This window comes from Mustelus asterias, chromosome 5 (genome assembly GCF_964213995.1).
Source record: "Mustelus asterias chromosome 5, sMusAst1.hap1.1, whole genome shotgun sequence".
In the NCBI taxonomy this organism is placed as follows: domain Eukaryota; kingdom Metazoa; phylum Chordata; class Chondrichthyes; order Carcharhiniformes; family Triakidae; genus Mustelus; species Mustelus asterias.
In genome coordinates, this window is record NC_135805.1 from 107,618,186 (window position 1) to 107,636,682 (window position 18,497).

General features: G+C 41.0%; 1 protein-coding gene across 3 annotated transcripts in view; it reads right to left on the reverse strand.

Moving 5' to 3' along the window:
* Positions 1–18,497, reverse strand: part of kidins220b (kinase D-interacting substrate 220b) — a 151,315-nt gene that overhangs the window by 23,518 nt on the left and 109,300 nt on the right. For 2 of the 3 annotated variants that reach the window (XM_078213179.1, XM_078213178.1), the window contains exons 22-25: positions 15,209–15,371; positions 11,097–11,275; positions 3,449–3,672; positions 3,028–3,144 (exon numbers count right to left, since the gene is read on the reverse strand). In XM_078213179.1, the coding sequence (XP_078069305.1) occupies positions 3,028–3,144; positions 3,449–3,672; positions 11,097–11,275; positions 15,209–15,371 (683 nt within the window). Of the gene's footprint in view, positions 1–1,673; positions 1,731–3,027; positions 3,145–3,448; positions 3,673–11,096; positions 11,276–15,208; positions 15,372–18,497 lie in introns of all 3 variants that reach the window. The other variant, XM_078213177.1, reaches the window with a different exon arrangement.

The following is an 18,497-nucleotide window of genomic DNA, read 5'->3' on the forward strand; positions in this document are numbered from 1 at the left end:
GGCAAAAGGAGGAGTGGTGGACTCTAATGTTTCTTCACTGTCATCTAGCTGAATGAAACTGCTCTCACGATGTTCCAGTCTTAATGATCAAATCATAGCCAGATAATCACTTGTAATTGCTTCCCTTCCTGCCCCAGCACTGTTATTTCTGTTGTCCTTCAAGGATCTATCCTAGACCCCCCTCCTTTTTCTCATCTACATGTGACGCAATCGGAAGGCACATTGTTAGTTTTCACATGTATACTGGTGACACCAAGCTCTACTGCACCACCACCTCTAATGACCCTTTTCTTGCTGCGCAATTATCAGATTTCTTACTCGACATTCAGTACTGGATGGTTCCCATTCAAACAATGTCTTGATTTTGAAAATCTCATCCTTGTTTTCAAATCTCTCCATGGCCTTGCCTCTTACCTCTTTATATTACTTTCCTCCCACTTAAAACCTACCTCTTTGATCAAGCTTTTTGTCATCTGAGCTAATATCTCGTGGGTCGGTGGCATACTTTTCATTATAATGAAGACCTGAAGAGTCTTGGTGGGTTTCATTACGCTAAATGCTCTATAAAAGTTATATATACAAATTGTTGTAATAATGTACTACTTTTAAAAGTTATTTTCTTGGATATGGGCTTCGCTGGCATATGTTGCCCATCCTCAACTGCCCTTGAACTGAGTGGCTTGCTAGGTCATTACAGAGGGCAGTTACAAGTCAACCATATTACTGTGGATCTGGAGTCACGTGTAGGCCAGACCAAGGGTGGCAGATTTCCTTCCCTAAAAGGATATTAGTGAACAAGATGGATTTTTACAACAATCGATGATGGTTTCACGGTCACCATTACTGGTCAAAAATGCAAGTTTTACATGTCTTAATTACAAACTTTAATAATTAAATTTAAATTCCACCAGCTGCCATAGTGGGATTTGAACCTACGTCCCCACTAATCTGGGCCCCTGGATTACTAATCTAGTGACATTACCACCACACCAAAGTCTCATTAATATGATTACAAAGTAAATGCTTCTGGAAGACTACCCATCTACAGTATTTCTTGATGTGCTTCTAATCATCCTAAATCCTATTTGTTGGCAAGAACATTTCAAATTTCCTGTTGACACCCATGAAGGATTCATATTTAAACTCGAAGTATTCTTGTTCCACACCTGTGTCATCAGGCCATTTCAAATTTTTAACAACAGCTTCAGATTCGACGCATTTAACAGGCCGAGTGTCAACTAAGTTGTGCGCAATAAACCTGAACAAATATTACAAATAAATGTCACTCAACTTGTGATTGCCTACAGATGTAGCCGATGATAATTTCTTAAACGTTACTTCCCATAAATTACGAATTTGCTTTTACAAATTACCCATTAAATGAGCGTTATGATGCAAAGGTATTTTTTTTCCAGAAGCTGGTTTTAATCACGTGTAGTTCTGTGAACTAACCTAAAGTGATCTACAGACTTATTCATACTGCAAAAAGTGAAGTTTTGGAAATGACAACACATGGTCAACACTGCAACCACGTAAATCACACCAGAGACAGACAGACTGAGGAATAAAATGAAAATGTTGCTTAAAACGGTCTTTCTAAAATTGGTTAGGTATCATCACAGTGGAAGAAGCAATGAGATGCTACAACTCCACACCACGTGACTACTCATTACCAGTGAGGTGTCTGTGGGGGAAGGAAGCCCCTCATCAGCAGCCTCCTCGATCACCTCCTGACAAGAACAAAATCAAAATTTTGATGACAATACAAATATATCAGAAAGCAAATCATGTACACCTCTCTTGTTAACATAAACTTGTAGAGTGGTGAATGATTATCTATTTTGCAATTAACTAACAACTTTTAATTAAATTAAATAGTAATCATTTTGTAATTATTAAATCTTTTGAATGCACATCTCACTGCTTACATCTCATCATAAGTAAAGGAAAAGCCAAAAGGCTAAGTCGAAATATGAAATGGTGAGAGATGACAATGCGATGGTCATACAGCAATAGTAAAAGCAAAATACTGTGGGTACTGCAAATCCAAAATACAAACAGAAAACACTGGAAAAATTCAGCAGGTCTGATAGCATCTTTGGACAGAGAAACAGAGTTGATTCTTCAAGGCCAAAACGTCTCAAGTCCAATATCACTTTTTTAGAGCTTCAGAAGAAAAATCATATTGGACATGAAATGTTAACTCTGTTTCTCTTTCCACGGATGTTGCCAAACTTGTTGAGTCTTTCCAGCATTTTCTGTTTTTATTTGGTCAATTTGATTTAGTTGCTAACTTAGTAATTATTATTTTAAATTTTTTGTTCCTGACCTTTGAAAATGAAAGTTGGCCACATTCTACTTATCCCATTTGACTTATATATTTTATCGGAAATTATTTTATTGGTGTTTCAAACAGAATAATAGTTTCCCAAGATTAACAGCAATAAAGGTATACACTCCAAAATAGTTAGTTTACAGTTTCTACAGTCAAAGTGATACATAAACCAAAGCAAAGTTCAGCAATTCATCATGGATCATCCAAAAAGTGATTTTTACCTGATTTTTAACATTCAGGTATTCTGAACAGGAAACATGGTTTAAGAAAAGAAAAATAGGCAGTGATGGGCTAATATGAACAAACATAAAGGTTAACAGTTTGAAATGAAATAAAAGAGGAACAACTTTTGCAAAACCTGAAAATACAAAATACTGTCAGGATTCAGGGAAAATAACATTTACTTGTAAACATAAAACTGAGGAGGAGGAACTCATAGGAAGCAAAGCAACGGTACATTGCAAAGATATTATTTTGGTGAAAACTTATTAAGAACCTAAGCAATTATTTTTACTTCAATTTGTACTTCAAAAAGAATTTGTACTTCAATATTTACTACTATGCTAACATTTTACAGATGTATGGTATGTCTAGCTGGTGAAACGTTTCACAAATATAGATTAAATGTTGTATAAAACACACTACATCTCAGTACTAAAATATTCATCCTTTATCCCTTTTGTAATACTTACTAGATTACTGTTCTGTTCTCTTGACAAAGTGGTTTTAGTTGATGAACGCGAGATGGGATGTTGCAAACTGCCAAAGTATTGCCTTGGCAGGTAACAAATAGGAGGGGCAAAATATGGCTATGGAAAAGGAACAGGTGGAAAAACAACAATTTAGGAAAATCAAATGAAGTCACAACAAAAAACACGCAACGTGTGGAATGACAAATCTTACTTTCAATGTAGAATACCTTTACTTCCCAAATCCCAACTCATGATGAATGAAACTCAAAATAGACATTGCAAAGCCAACCAAAGTAACACATGGTTATAAATTAAATATGAGGGATTGGCAAGATGGTAATGTTGCAGTGTCAACTCAATTTAAAAGAAAAGCCTATGGTCATTTTGGATCAAGTAAAAGAATAGATTTAAATTTACTTACCCGGTTATAAAATGGGTGCTGTTGTCCAACCATGCCACTATAATAGCTGCTAGGATGTTGTGGCGACATTACATTACCATTGAATGAAGTTGAGGAGGAACAGACTGATGGTGCCTGGCTGAACACAGACACTGCCCGAAGTGGAGCTTCCTGCAAAGGTAGTGAAGGATAAGGAATCCCGGAGATGTTTACAGTGGACATCTGCTCCCTGGCTGCTCGGATATCTGCAGGCATGAAGAAAAATCCTGAGCAAAGACAGTTTGTATCTAATACAACTTATGCTCAAACACATTTTCAGCAAGTGGACTTGTACACTTGGTCAGTACTTTAGGCATCTATTTAAATGTTAATTTATACATCCTACTTCAGACCTTGCATGCTACCTGGGATCAACTGATTTAATGTAACCTATGGCAGGATGAACTTCCAACTGATGATACGAAAAAAAACAAGACATGCATTAATGTAGTGACTTTCATGATCACTGTATAGCCAATGAAGTACTTTGGTCATGTGACCTACATTACAACAATGACCTCTGGAGTTCCAACTTTGGCATCCTCCTATTTTTCACCCACATGCTATTCCTCAGTAAGATGTCAAGTTCCATATGGAGGGCTCCAAAGATGGAACTCCAGAACTAATGGTGCAGGTGTGGGAAAATGAGCTACTAATGCATGAACATCTGGCTGTGACTGGATTGGTAATTCTATGATCAGGCTAGGGAAGTTATTTTGCTGTACAAAGGAGGAAAGACACTGAAAGAGGATGGTGCGGTCAAGCTTCACGATAATCACGACTAAACCATTTCAGTGCTGCGGCAAGTTGAGAAACCTGATCAGAGAAGAATTGTAAGAAAGATGCCATGATTTGGGAGGCAACATTTTCATGGATTTTAGTGATGAAAGCGAGGGTGGAGAGGAGACAGTGATTTGCAAGGACAGCAGAGTCAACGGTGGACTTTTTGATGAGATGTATGGTATAGATTTGCATTTATATAGCACCTTTCAGCACCACTAACTGTTCCAAAGCACTTTGCAGCCAGTGAAATAACTTTGACATGCATTCATTGTTGTAATGTTAGAAATGTAGCAGCCAATTTGCATACAACAAGCTCCCACAGACAGCAATGTGATAATCACTGGGTCATCTGTTATATGGTAAAGCATTGAGGTTAAATATTGATTGGGACACCAGCAATAATTCCCCTACCATTCTCCAAGTATGGGTGCTTGTGCATCTTCCTGAGATGGCTGATGGGGGTTCTGACTGATATCTCACTCAAAAGATGGCCGCTCCAACAGTGTAGCATTCCCTCAGTGCACTGAGGTGTTGGCTTTGACTTTTGTTGTGTGGTCCTGGAATGGGACTTGGATTACCAATCTTCTGACTCAGAGCTGAGGGTGCTATCAACTTGACAGAGATAACCATGATGGAAATACGTTTTTTGGCAACCAGGTGTGTCAGTGGCAGATGAACAGTTAATAATTTTAGTAATAATGTCATGTTTGAACTCCTTGCATCTGTTGATGGAGGCATGGGTGGCCGGTGCATTACAGTAGAATTTACTGGAGAAAAGAAGCCAGGAAATAGTTTTGCATCTTAGGATGATCCTGCAGTAATGAACAGTTCTGGTGGGAGTACTGGGCCGATTGGTTGTTGATGTTGTCCAGCCAGATCTGGCATTACTGTGAGCTAATTAATATGTGCCATAAACATTTAACTCCGGGGTCCCAGGGAAATGGTCGTAATGAAAGAGAGAGATAAGGGAATCAAAAGTGGAACTGAGGCAGTAACTAAGCAGATCGGCAACTTACGAAAGTTGTGATAAACAAAGAGTCAAAGATTAAGCTGCAAGGAATTTAATAGTGCCATTATAAGTGATTGAGGACCGATTGCTGCCCCCTCCAACCATTCCTGGGCCCAACCCCAAACCCCCCCTCCCGGCCTGTCCCGATCTCCAGCTCTCCCCTCCCCGACAGCTGATCCCCTCCACACCACCCCGCCTGTCCCGATCACTGGCCTCCCTCCTTGCCCCACAGATCCCAACAGCAGTGTGGCAGTGGGACCCTCCGCCTCCACTGATTGCCCCCTAGGCCCCACCCCCATATGCCCCACCCCCTTGGCACTGCCCCATGCCTGATGGGCCGTGCCAAGGTGCCCCCTGGGGAGGAAAGACAATTCAGTCCCAGACTTGCCAATTGCATTTAAATCACATGTAAAATAGGATTCAAATTATTTCTGCGCCTCCCCACCGATTTCTGGCACGGAGCAGAAATGCGGTGCTGGGAGATGCTATCACGGCAGGGACGCATGTGCGAATCCCCCGCATAACCTGCTGTGAGATCCTCCCGGTCCGCTGTGCTAAAACAATTAAGCCAGATGTGCGACTTGCTTTTAAATAAAGATGAGCGAATGACACCAAATTGAGCATGTGATTTCAATATTCATTAACAATTTATGTATGTGTACTAATGAGAGAATGGTTTTTGATCAATAAGAACATAAGAACATAAGAAATAGGAGCAGGAGTAGGCCATCTAGCCCCTCGAGCCTGCCCCGCCATTCAATAAGATCATGGCTGATCTGAAGTGGATCAGTTCCACTTACCCGCCTAATTCCCCTACCGATCAGGAATCCGTCTATCCGTGATTTAAACATATTCAACGAGGTAGCCTCCACCACTTCAGTGGGCAGAGAATTCCAGAGATTCACCACCCTCTGAGAGAAGAAGTTCCTCCTCAACTCTGTCCTAAACTGACCCTCCTTTATTTTGAGGCTGTGCCCTCTAGTTCTAGCTTCCTTTCTAAGTGGAAAGAATCTCTTCACCTCTACCCTATCCAGCCCCTTCATTATCTTATAGGTCTCTATAAGATCCCCGCTCAGCCTTCTAAATTCCAACGAGTACAAACCCAATCTGCTCAGTGTCTCCTCATAATCAACACCCCTCATCTCTGGTATCAACCTGGTGAACCTTCTCTGCACTCCCTCCAAGGTCAATATATCCTTTCGCAAATAAGGGGACCAATACTGCACACAGTATTCCAGCTGCGGCCTCACCAATGCCCTGCACAGATGCAGCAAGACATCTCTGCTTTTATATTCTATCTCCCTTGCGATATAGGCCAACATCCCATTTGCCTTCTTGATCGCCTGTTGCACCTGCAGACTGGGTTTTTGCATCTCATGCACAAGGATCCCCAGGTCCCTTTGCACAGTAGCATGTTGTAATTTTTTTCCATTTAGATAATAATCCAATTTGCTATTATTTCCTCCAAAGTGAATAACCTCGTATTTGTCAACGTTATACTCCATCTGCCAGATCCTCGCCCACTCACTCAGCCTGTCCAAATCTCTCTGCAGACCTTCTACGCCCTCCACACGATTCACTTTTCCACTTATCTTTGTGTCGTCTGCAAACTTTGTTACCCTACACCCAGTCCCCTCCTCCGACTCGTCTATATAAATGGTAAATAGTTGAGGCCCCAGTACCGATCCCTGCGGCACGCCACTCGTTACCATCCGCCAACCAGAAAAGCACCCATTTATTCTGACTCTCTGCGTCCTGTCGGATAGCCAATCCCCAATCCATGCTAACACCCTACCCCCAACTCCGTGTGGCCCAATCTTCTTCAGCAACCTTTTGTGAGGCACCTTATCAAACGCCTTTTGGAAATCCAAAAACATCGCATCCACCGGTTCCCCTCCGTCAACCGCACTAGTCACATCTTCATAAAAATCCAACAAGTTCGTCAAGCACGACTTTCCCCTCATGAATCCATGCTGTGTCTGCTTAATCGAACCATTCTTATCCAGATGGCCTGCTATTTCTTCTTTAATGATGGATTCCAGCATTTTCCCAACTACAGACGTTAAGCTAACCGGCCTGTAGTTACCCGCCTTTTGTCTATTTCCTTTTTTAAACAGCTTTATAAGTTCTTTATTTATAATATAACACTAGTTAGAAAGTTAATTAAATAAAAGCAAAATATTGGAAATGACAGAAACGTGAAATAAAAACAGAAAATGGTGGAAAAACTCAGCAGGACTGGCCTAATCTGTGGAGAGAAAAACAGAATTAATGTTTCAAGTTTATATGACTTCTTCAGAATTACACAGAGGGAGAAACGTGATGCACTATTTACTCTTTAAGAGGGAGTGGAGCAGGTGGAGCAAATTAAAAGGTATGGGATAGGTGGCAGCAAGGAGAGATTTGACAAAGATATGGGCACGAGACAAGCAGAGTGTTAATGGTAGTCTTAAAGACTAAAGAAAATGCTGATAGCAGCACAAAGATAGCAGAATGTTTTAAAAGCAGAACAAAAGTTTTTACCTTGGAAAACTTTAATGATGAATCTTGCTACATAATGGTGTGGATAGGAATTAACCAACAAAAGAACATAGCAACAGATGTAGGCCATTTAGTCCCTTGAACTTGTTCAATCATTCAATGAGGTCATGGCTGATCTAACTCCAAATATGAGTCTTTGCCCCACATTCCTTTGTACAGTTAACAAAAATCTATTAATCTCAGATTTAAAACCAACAACTGATCCAGTATCAACAAACATCTTCAAATGAGAGTTCCAAACTTTTGTTACCTTTTTTATGTCGAAGCATTTCGCGAATTCCACTCACGAGAGATCTGCCTTTAGTTGTGAAGACTATGCTCCAGAGTCCTAGACTTCCCAACCAGCTGAAATAGTTTCTCTATCCCAATTCATTTTTTGCAGCTCTTATTATCTGTTTTGTCACACTTCGCTATTCTCTGCAACCCAACCTTGCTGTTCTTGGCGTCATTTCCATTCACCAGGCTCTGTGCATTTTTTGTATACTTTTAACTTTACACTGGAGAATTTTGGGTTCAGGTTACAAATAAAAGCAAGAACCTCGTGCCAAACTCACTGCAGAACATTATTGCTTAATATAGATTCATAGAATCCCTACACTGAAGGAGGCCATTTGGCCCATTGAGTCAGCACTGCCCACAATCCCACCCAGCCCCTATCCCCATAACTCTATGCATTTACCCTAGCTGGTCCCCCTGACACTCTTAAAAAGAACTACTTTACAAAGATTGAACCTCAAGTCTTTTATGCAACCTTGCTAAAGAAACCAAGATAATTACCTTGGAGATAAAAAATTAAGAAAACATAATCATTTTTGAATGATTTTGGGGTGGGAGATTAGAAAGAGGGAGGGATTATTTAATTTTAAGTAATTATCACTTTAAAAATACATCATAAAAAGAAAAGCATCATTAAGGGAATGCTTGTATTTTCTTGGCCCTATTATCAGTAAATATTATCATAGAATCCCTACAGTGCAGGAGGCGGCCATTAGGCCCATCGAGTTTCCACCAACTCTCTGAAAGAGCATCTTATCCAGACCCACCCTGCACCTTATCCCTGTAACAGATAATCCCTCTAACCTATACATCTTTGGACATTAAGGGGCAATTTACCATGGCCAATCACCTAACATGCACATTTCTGGACTGTGGAAGGAAACTGTTTTAAGTTTTAAAGTTTATTTATTAATCACAAGTAGGCTTACATTAGCACTGCAATGAATCCTCTAGTCGCCACATTCCGGCGCCTGTTCGGGTACACTGAGGGGCAATTTAGCATGATCAATCCACCTTTGGATCTCATGGGATAAAGGGGGAGGTGGCTAGATGGGTGGAGAACTGGCTTGGTCATAGAAGACAGAGGGTGGTAGTGGAAGGGTCTTTTTCCGGCTGGAGGCCTGTGACTAGTGGTGTACCGCAGGGCTCTGTATTGGGACCTCTGCTGTTTGTGATTTATATAAATGATCTGGAAGAAGGAGTAACTGGGGTGATCAGTAAGTTTGCGGACGACACAAAACTGGCAGGACTTGCAGATAGTGAGGAACATTGTCAGAGGCTACAGAAGGATATAGATAGGCTGGAAATTTGGGCAAGGAAATGGCAGATGGAGTTCAATCCTGATAAATGCGAAGTGATGCATTTTGGTGGGAATAATGTAGGGAGGAGCTACACGATAAATGGAAGAACCATAAAGGGTGTAGAGACGCAGAGGGACCTGGGTGTGCAAGTCCACAGATCTTTGAAGGTGACGTCACAGGTGGAGAAGGTGGTGAAGAAGGCATATGGCATGCTTGCCTTTATAGGACGGGGCATAGAGTATAAAAGTTGGGGTCTGATGTTGCAGATGTATAGAACGTTGGTTCGGCCGCATTTGGAATACTGCGTCCAGTTCTGGTCGCCACACTACCAGAAGGACGTGGAGGCTTTGGAGAGAGTACAGAGGAGGTTTACCAGGATGTTGCCTGGTATGGAGGGGCTTGGTTATGAGGAGAGATTGGGGAAACTGGGGTTGTTCTCCTTGGAAAGACGGAGGATGAGGGGAGACTTAATAGAGGTGTATAAAATTATGAAAGGCATAGATAGGGTGAACGGTGGGAAGCTTTTCCCCGGGTCAGTGGTGACGTTCACGAGGGGTCATAGGTTCAAGGTGAAGGGGAGGAGGTTTAACACAGATATCAGAAGGACATATTTTACACAGAGGGTCGTGGGGACCTGGAATGTGTTGCCGGGCAAGGTGGTGGAGGCGGACACACTGGGAACGTTTAAGACTTATCTAGACAGCTATATGAACGGAGTGGGAATGGAGGGATACAAAAGAGTGGTCTAGTTTGGACCAGGGAGCGGCGCGGGCTAATTGTTCTTTGTTTCGCGTCTCAAGGCTTCATTCTATGATCATCTTGCTGGTGCCAGTACAGAGCGAGACTGCGGATAGTTGGGAACCTGTCTCGGGGGCAGGGAATTCAGATGGTGTTCGTAAAGCAGAAGTGGAAATGAATAGGGTTGGGAAGCATTTTCAGATCAGGGCCAGTGTGATCTCCTGGACTCGTTTCGATCGCCTCAGGGGGTCGGAGAGGAATTTCCCAGATTTCTTTTCCCCATATTGGCCCTGGGGTTTTCACTCTGGGTTTTCGCCTCTCCCTGGAGATCACATGGTCTGGAATGGGGGGGTGGGGGTGAGTTAATAGGTTGTGATGAACAAAGCATCGCAGCTGTGAGGGACAGCTCGGTGGATAGGATATTAGGATGTAGATAGGCTGGAAAATTGGGCGGGGATCCTGGATTCAGTATTCAATCCTGGACCGGGGAGCGGCGTGGGCTTGGAGGGCCGAAGGGCCTGTTCCTGTGCTGTATTGTTCTTTGTTTGTTTGTTCTAAGCTGCACATCTTTGCACTGTGGGAGGAAACTGGAGCAACCAGGGAGACACGGGGAGAACATACAGACTCCACACAGACAGTGACCCAAGCCAAGAATCGAACACGGATCTGGAGTACCTGGAGGAAATCCACACAGACATGGGTCACCCAAGGCTGGAATTGAACCCAGATCCCTGATCCTTGGCGCTGAGACAGCAGTGCTAACCATTGCGCCACTGTGATTAACTCTACTGGTTTAAAATGGAAGGGTGTCAGTAACTGGTCAGATCTCTGGTTGTTTTATACCCCACAAAGCATCATTGAGACCATAGAAATGACAAACAAAAATTAAGTTACTGGAAAACCACAGGTGGATTTCAAAGATTCAGGATGACCACTCTGGCCTACCCAACCACCCCAATTGCCATATGAAAAAAATGCTCACCTGCAATAATCTCACGCAATTTAGGATCCAAATTCACTGTGCATGGTAGAAATATTTTTACATCTCGTGTAGAAAGAATTGGCATTCTTGAAGATAGGAAAACTTCAAAACTACGAATATCGCTGTCAATTTCTAGAAGTGGCTCAACATCTTTGGTAGTTGGTATGTTTTTGGAAATTCTGAAGATAGTAATAGAAAATACTATTAAATAAATTAAAATCAGATTTCTAGAACCATCAGAAGGCATGTTGTGAAAGAAACATTTTCCAAAGAAGCTATTTGTACCACCTCAAAAATCTGCAAAGGGGCATATAAAAACACACACCAATACAGAAGTGAAAATATATGACAAACCGATTTTCAAATTTTTATTACCGGCATAATTGTATGGAAATTACAGTAGTATTGTAATATACACTTCTTGTCTAGAACAAATTCTAAACACATTAATTTCCTTTTTGAAAACCAATCAGGAAGTGAATGATGCAATGGTACTAATGGTTCTAAAATCTTCAAAATTGTGCTAATTAAGTGAGTAATCAGTCTTCAGATAGTAGAATACATGAGACTTTTTTTAAGCAGACTCACTCTTAGAGATTCAAAATCTCAAACAGGGGGTTGCGCAGGCAGTGAAACATCGGGATGGTGGAAATACCATGGGACTAGTAATGCAGAGTCGCAGGCGAATGCTGGTGGAATTTAAATTCACTCAATCAATAAACCTGGAATATAGAACTAGTCTTAATAATGGTAACCATGACAACTGTGTGTTGTTAAAAAAAAATTGATCTGGTTTACTAATGCTCTTTAGGGAAATAAATCTAGCCCATGTGATTTCAAACCTGTGGTTAACTGCCTTGTGTAATGGTCTAGCAAGTCACTCAACTCGAGAGCATATAAATGTGGATATCTGTATTTTAAAACTATTTTTCTTTTATTCGTTCATGGGATGTGGCGTCACTGGTTGGACCAGCATTTGTTGTCCACCCCTGAGGGCATTTAAGAGTCAACCACATTACTGTGGATCTGAAGTCACATGTAGGCCAGACCGGTTAAGGACAGCAGATTTCTTCCTTAAAGGACATTAGTGAACCAGATGAATCTTTACAACAATCAATAATGGTTTCGTGGTCATCATTAGACTTTTAATTCCAGATTATTTTCGGCCATGGTGGGATTTGAACTCTGGTCCGCAGAACATTACTCTGGGTCTCTGGATTACTAGTCCAGCGACAGTACCTCCAAGCCACCACCTCTCCTTAAAGATGTTAATATTTTATTTAGTCATGCAAGTATCAGCAAAGCTCTTCATATTGTATGGTGACAATGTTACAGTCCATTATTGAGAATGTAATAGCAGAGCATTTAGAATTACATAATATAATCAAGCAAAGTCAGCACGACTTCATGAAGGGGAAATCATGCCCGACAAATTTATTAGAATTTTTTGAGTAAGTAAGGAGCAGGAAAGAAAATGAGGAACCAGTAGGAACCAGTAGATGAAATATACTTGGATTTCCAAAAAGTGTTTGATAAAATACTACATAAAAAGTACTTAATAAGAGCCGATGATGTTGGGGGTAGTATATTAGCATGGATAGAGGACGGGTTAACTAATAGAAGACATGAGTTGAGATAAGAGGGGCATTTTCAGAATGGCAACCTGTAACTAATTGAGAGCACTAGGGATCAGTGCTGGAGCCACAATTATTTACAACATACATTAATGACTTGGACAAGGGAAGTGAATGCGCTATTGCCAAATCTGCGGATGACACAAAAATAGGTGGGAAGGCAAGTGGTGAGGATGAAAGAGTCTACTGTGGGATATAGACAGGTTAGGTGAGCAGGCAAAAATTTGGCAGATGGAATATAATGTAGGAAAATGTGAAGTTACGCACTTTGGTAGGAAGAATAAAGGAACCGAATATTATTTAAATGGACAAAGACTGCAGAAAACCGCAGTACAGAGGGATTTGGGGTCCTCATGCTTAAATCACAAAAGTTAAGCATGCAAAGTCAGTCGGTAATTGGGAAGGCAAAAGCAATTTTGGTCTTTACTTCAAAGGGAATAGCGTATAAAAAATAGGGAAGTCTTGCAAAAACTATACAAGGCACGAGTTAGATCACACCTGGAACTTTGTGAACAGTTTTGGTCCCCCTATCTAAGGAAAGATACGAGTGGCATTGGAGACAGTCCGGCATTGGAGACAGTCCAGAGAAGATCCACTAGGTCGATTCTGGGATATGGAGGGATTTTCTTATAAGCAGAGATAAAGTAGGCTGGGCCTGTACTCACGGGAATTTAGAAGATTGAGAGTTGATCTAATTGAGACACATGGCATTCTCTCTCTAGGGGCTTGACAGGGCAGATGCACAGAGGTTGTTTCCCCTGTGGGAGAGTTTGCGACCAGAGGGCATAACCTGAGAGTAAGAAATCGCCCATTTAAATCAGAGATGAGGAGGAATTTCTTCTCCCTGTCACATCCAAAGAGAGCTGTACAGGCTGGATCGTTATAGGCTGAGAAGACGGATTTTTAATCAGTATGGAAATCAAGGGTTATGGGATAAGGCAGGAAAGTGGGGTTGCGGATTATCACATCAGATCAGTCACAATCTCATTGAATTATGGAGTAGACTTTAGGGGACGAATGGCTCCAACATCTTATGGACAGAAGACTTGATGAAACCCCTCTTCCTCCACCCACACTGTAATCAGCACCTCTCCCCGACCATCCTCACCCACTACTTTGCAACCTGAAACCCCAAAAACACTCAACAGCCCCTCTTTCCAACTTCCCTCCCCCCCACTCACTCTTGGAAACTCCCCTTCCAAACCACCCCCACCCCAGCCTGGACTTCTCCACCTCGACTACTCAATTAATGTATCTCAATAAAAATAACTTTTCTTTCAAGAAAAATTCCACATTTGTTAAGAAAATCTCTACAATGGACAAATTGCCAAGCATTTTGTAAATTTAAAACCTAAAAGCATATAAGCAAATATCTTTAACATAGTATCAGAATACATCATTTTCCAGGAGAACTGCATTATATGCTTATAATGGCGTCTGCTGATAGACATCACTGTCACATCTACTGAAGGCAGCATAACTTCAATTCTAAATTCTGCTGATTATTTCCTCAGTTTCTAATCTTAGAAATCCTACAGCACAGAAAGAGGCCATTCGGCCCATCGAGTCTGCACCGACCACAATCCCACCCAGGCCCTACCTCCATATCCCTACATATTTACCCCACTAATCCCTCTAACCTACGCATCCCAGGACACTAAGGGGCAATTTTTTAGCATGGCCAATCAACCTAACCCGCACATCTTTGGACTGTGGGAGGAAACCGGAGCACCCGGAGGAAACCCACGCAGACACGAGGAGAACGTGCAAACTCCACACAGACAGTGACCCAAGCCGGGAATCGAACCCAGGTCCCTGGAGCTGTGAAGCAGCAGTGCTAACCACTGTGCTACCGTGCCGCCCCTCAAGAGTATTAAGTTTAATCGCAGTCTGGTGTAATCTGCCAGTGTTCTATCCTGCTCACCAATTACTTGTAAAATTAGAGTTTAAATTAAAGTGCCAGTGAGCGGATAGAGCATGTGGTGACTTCAATTCAATCAGGAAGTAAATGTGAGAATACATTGGCATTAATTGTTTTCACTTGAGTGAAGAAATAGTTCTCTAATGTAAGGGGGACATGGATTTTTAGAAATACGGAATGACATATGATCACAAAAAACATCTGAGAAAAAAAATGACAATTGAAATGACATTGTTTCAACTTCCAGACTCTTTGGCTGCACAAACACTGCCATCACAACTGTGAAGGATGAAAATTTAACACTGTTTAATTCCTGCCCTCTCACTCTAATTAGAAAGAAAGAATGTAACAAAGGGAAAAACTGGAGGATTACTTTGTATACCTGTCTTCTTGAAGGACAAAGAAAACTTGGAGAAGAACTAAATAAAGCTTAAAACAATTTATTTATAACAGCACCTAAAAACAAATGCAAATTAAGATGAGCATGCTTGAAACGGGGGAAATCAATTTAAATTAATCATGAAGTACATGAACTATGAAGTACATTAGTTATTCACCTTTCATAAATGTTTTTCAGGGTGAGATGATCTGGAACATTGTCAGTCTCTTCCAGGTATAGAATAAGCCAGGAGGTCCTGTATGGCCATTGTTCTGTGAGGTTTATCCAAGAGGCAAGTCGATCCCAGTTGAAACAAATCTGGTTAGCCCTTAGTAAACGCCCTGTAATGAAATTTAACTAACTGAGTCTTTGGAAGACTTTGTCCTTGTGAACAGATTTATTCCCAAGACTGAAACAAATTAAGAAATAACAAAAGCAGGAAATGCTGGAAAATCTCAGCAGGTCTGACAGCATCTGTGATGAGAGAATAGAGCCAACGTTGAGCCTAGGTGACTCTTCATCAGAGCTGAGAGCAAAGAGAATCAGTGGAGAAGCACTGCTCTTCTCTCCGACAGAATTTGTTTGTCTCTTTCACCCTGTGCACCATCACTGCTTTCCTCATTTACATTCCCTGTGTCTCATTCCACCCCCTCGCCCTCCCCCATTCTCATAGTGTATATCCCCGCTGATTCTCTTTGTTCTCAGCTCTGACGAAGAGTCATCTAGACTCGAAATGTTGGCTCTATTCTCTCTAAATCTAAACAATCTTGTAGCATAATTCTTGAAACTTGACAGCCACTATAACAACCATTAACACACACATTGCAGAAATTCATATAAATCCATTCTGAATTTTAAATGGGAACCAAGAGTTAAAATTGTACAAACATTGTTACATCTATATCTCCCTAGTTAAATGTTTAAACATATATCGAAGTAGCCCACGGCAAGTATATCTGCTTAAGGAATATAATCACGAGACTTCAATTCACAATTTACTTGGTGGCAGCCAATTGTGTTGCAGATCACCAATGAGTTATCAGAGCAAAAGACAAAGAACACAGTTTAATTTTGCATTTTAAGTGGGGTAAATATATTTAATCAACTGCAAGTAACTACAAACTCCTGCCTGGCAATATACCAAACTCCTCATAAATGGCCTCTGTAAATTCTTAACCTACCAGCCAAACACCAGAACCACAATCTTCTTTTATTTGCAGCACGGACATGTATCCACATTTGTAAAGACGTTTGAATATAAATCTAAGATAGGTTTAACAATCATTTTCTGATGTAAGGAGAGCTAATTATGTAGGAAAAATCGCCATCAACTACATCTTTCCCAAACTTATTATGTTTGCATGCACTGTCTATCGGCAAAATCTGAATTCCTGCAGTCACTTTGTTTGTCACAAGTTTATGTTCTTTTTGGTCCCTCATGGACTACTACCTTAGGCATCTCTCTGTTAGGGAGAGACAAGTGATTAGATACCTCCAGGGACACCACTCCACATGAAAATAGGACAAAGGAAGGAAGCAGGCGTCCATGAACTACCATAGCCAGTCCAGAAATTGAACCTACACCGTTGGTGTTACTTTGCACTACACACCAGTCAACTAAACTAATTGACCTCCCACTCCGCACACAATCTTATCTTAACAATATTTCTATGGCAAGTTCCTATGTCCAGATTTATAATAATATTTACCTATTTAACACAATTTGCAATTGCACAAATTGACAATGGAGATGACCATGAACTAATTTAGATCATTCCTCCATCTTTTTACGAGACAAAAAGATGGCCCCAGCCTATGCATTCTTTTCTGACATATATATCCACACATTTCTGGCATAATTGCCAATCTTCTTTATAGCCTGTCCATTGCTTTTTAGAATATAGTGAGGGGAATAAGACCTCACCACTTATTTTTTTAATAAAATATAATCTTACTCAAACTGTTTTAAAAAAAAACGGAAAGTGGACAAAAGACCTTCAAAATGGCTGAATCCATGACTGACTAGGGCCCTTGAACAAAAGATGCTACCTGACTGCATCGGGGAAACTCGCAGATCGTTATCTCGGAGGAGCCAGTAACGAACACCTGTGGGCTGCACAGGCCAAATTCAAAGGCCATCTGCATTTCATAATCCAGGTTGGCCAACAGGAGTTTGCTTGTCTGTTGAGGCGAAGAGTCCCATAACCTTCCTTTCAATTCTCAATGGTTGACACATTCAACAATCCCGGGAACCCAGAGAAGAGATCATATTCCTTGTCAAAGACAGCACAGAGAACTGGGAGTCATGTGACATGGACCTTTGGCTTGTGGAACCAGTAATATTGCCTTGCTGATTTGAAATATTCAGTCTGCTGTTTACCATCAAACTGGCAGCCTCACAGAAAAGGAACTCTGCCCACGTTGAACACCTGGCCCCATCTATGCTGTTTCTGCTGGAAATATTATACCATAATCTACAAGAATGATTAATTTCTGCATGCCTATCTCACTGCGTGAAGTAAACACTACTAAAAAAGTAAATTATACAGCGTTAGTTTTCAGCACCCTGAATTCCACGAAGGAATATCTCATTGGACTTTAATTCTAAACTCTGAAACAATATGTCTTTTTTCTGTGGTCTCTGCACTGCAAAATTTTCTTTTTTCTATTTCCTCTCTTTATTGCCTGATTGTGCAGGCAATGATGCGACCTTCCTTTCACGTTTTGAGTGCATGCAAATAAGCTTAACTCTGAGTTCATCCGATCTTGAGTTTGGTGTGGGGAGTTATTAATAGAAAATTAGACTGCACCAAAACAGAGGGATTAGAAAATAAGCCACTGCTTATAAAGAGGGAAACAAATAAAAACACCGAAAAGTTTACAGTTAGGAAGGTGGTGGCGTAGTGGTATTGTCATCTGTCAAATAATCCAAAGAACCAGGTAATACTCTGGGGACCCAGGTTCAAAACCCACTATGGCAGATGGTGAAATCTGAATTCAATAAATATTTGGAATTAGAAGCCTAATAGTGACTTTGAAACCACTATCATTTGTTGTCGGGTTCACTAATGTCCTTTAGGAACAAAAATCTGCCATCCTTAACCAGTCTGGCCTACATGCGATTTCAGATCCACAGCAATATGGTTGACACTCACTGCCCTCTGACATGGCCAAGCATGCCACTCAGTTCAAGGGCAATTAGGGATTTGCAATAAATGGTGGCGCAGCCAGTGACACCCACATCCTATGAATGAGTAAAAAGAGAAATTAGAGCTGTTTAAGTTAACGACTCCCCCATAACCAATGGCGACCAGAGCCATGTGGTCTAAAAAAAATTGATACAGATTTAGAAAAACATTCGTACTTTCCAATTTCATTCCTCTAAAAATAAAGCATTGTACGTGGTTTGCTTTTTTTTAAAAATGGCTTTGCGAATCTATAGTGCAATGCTTATTGACTAGTTTATA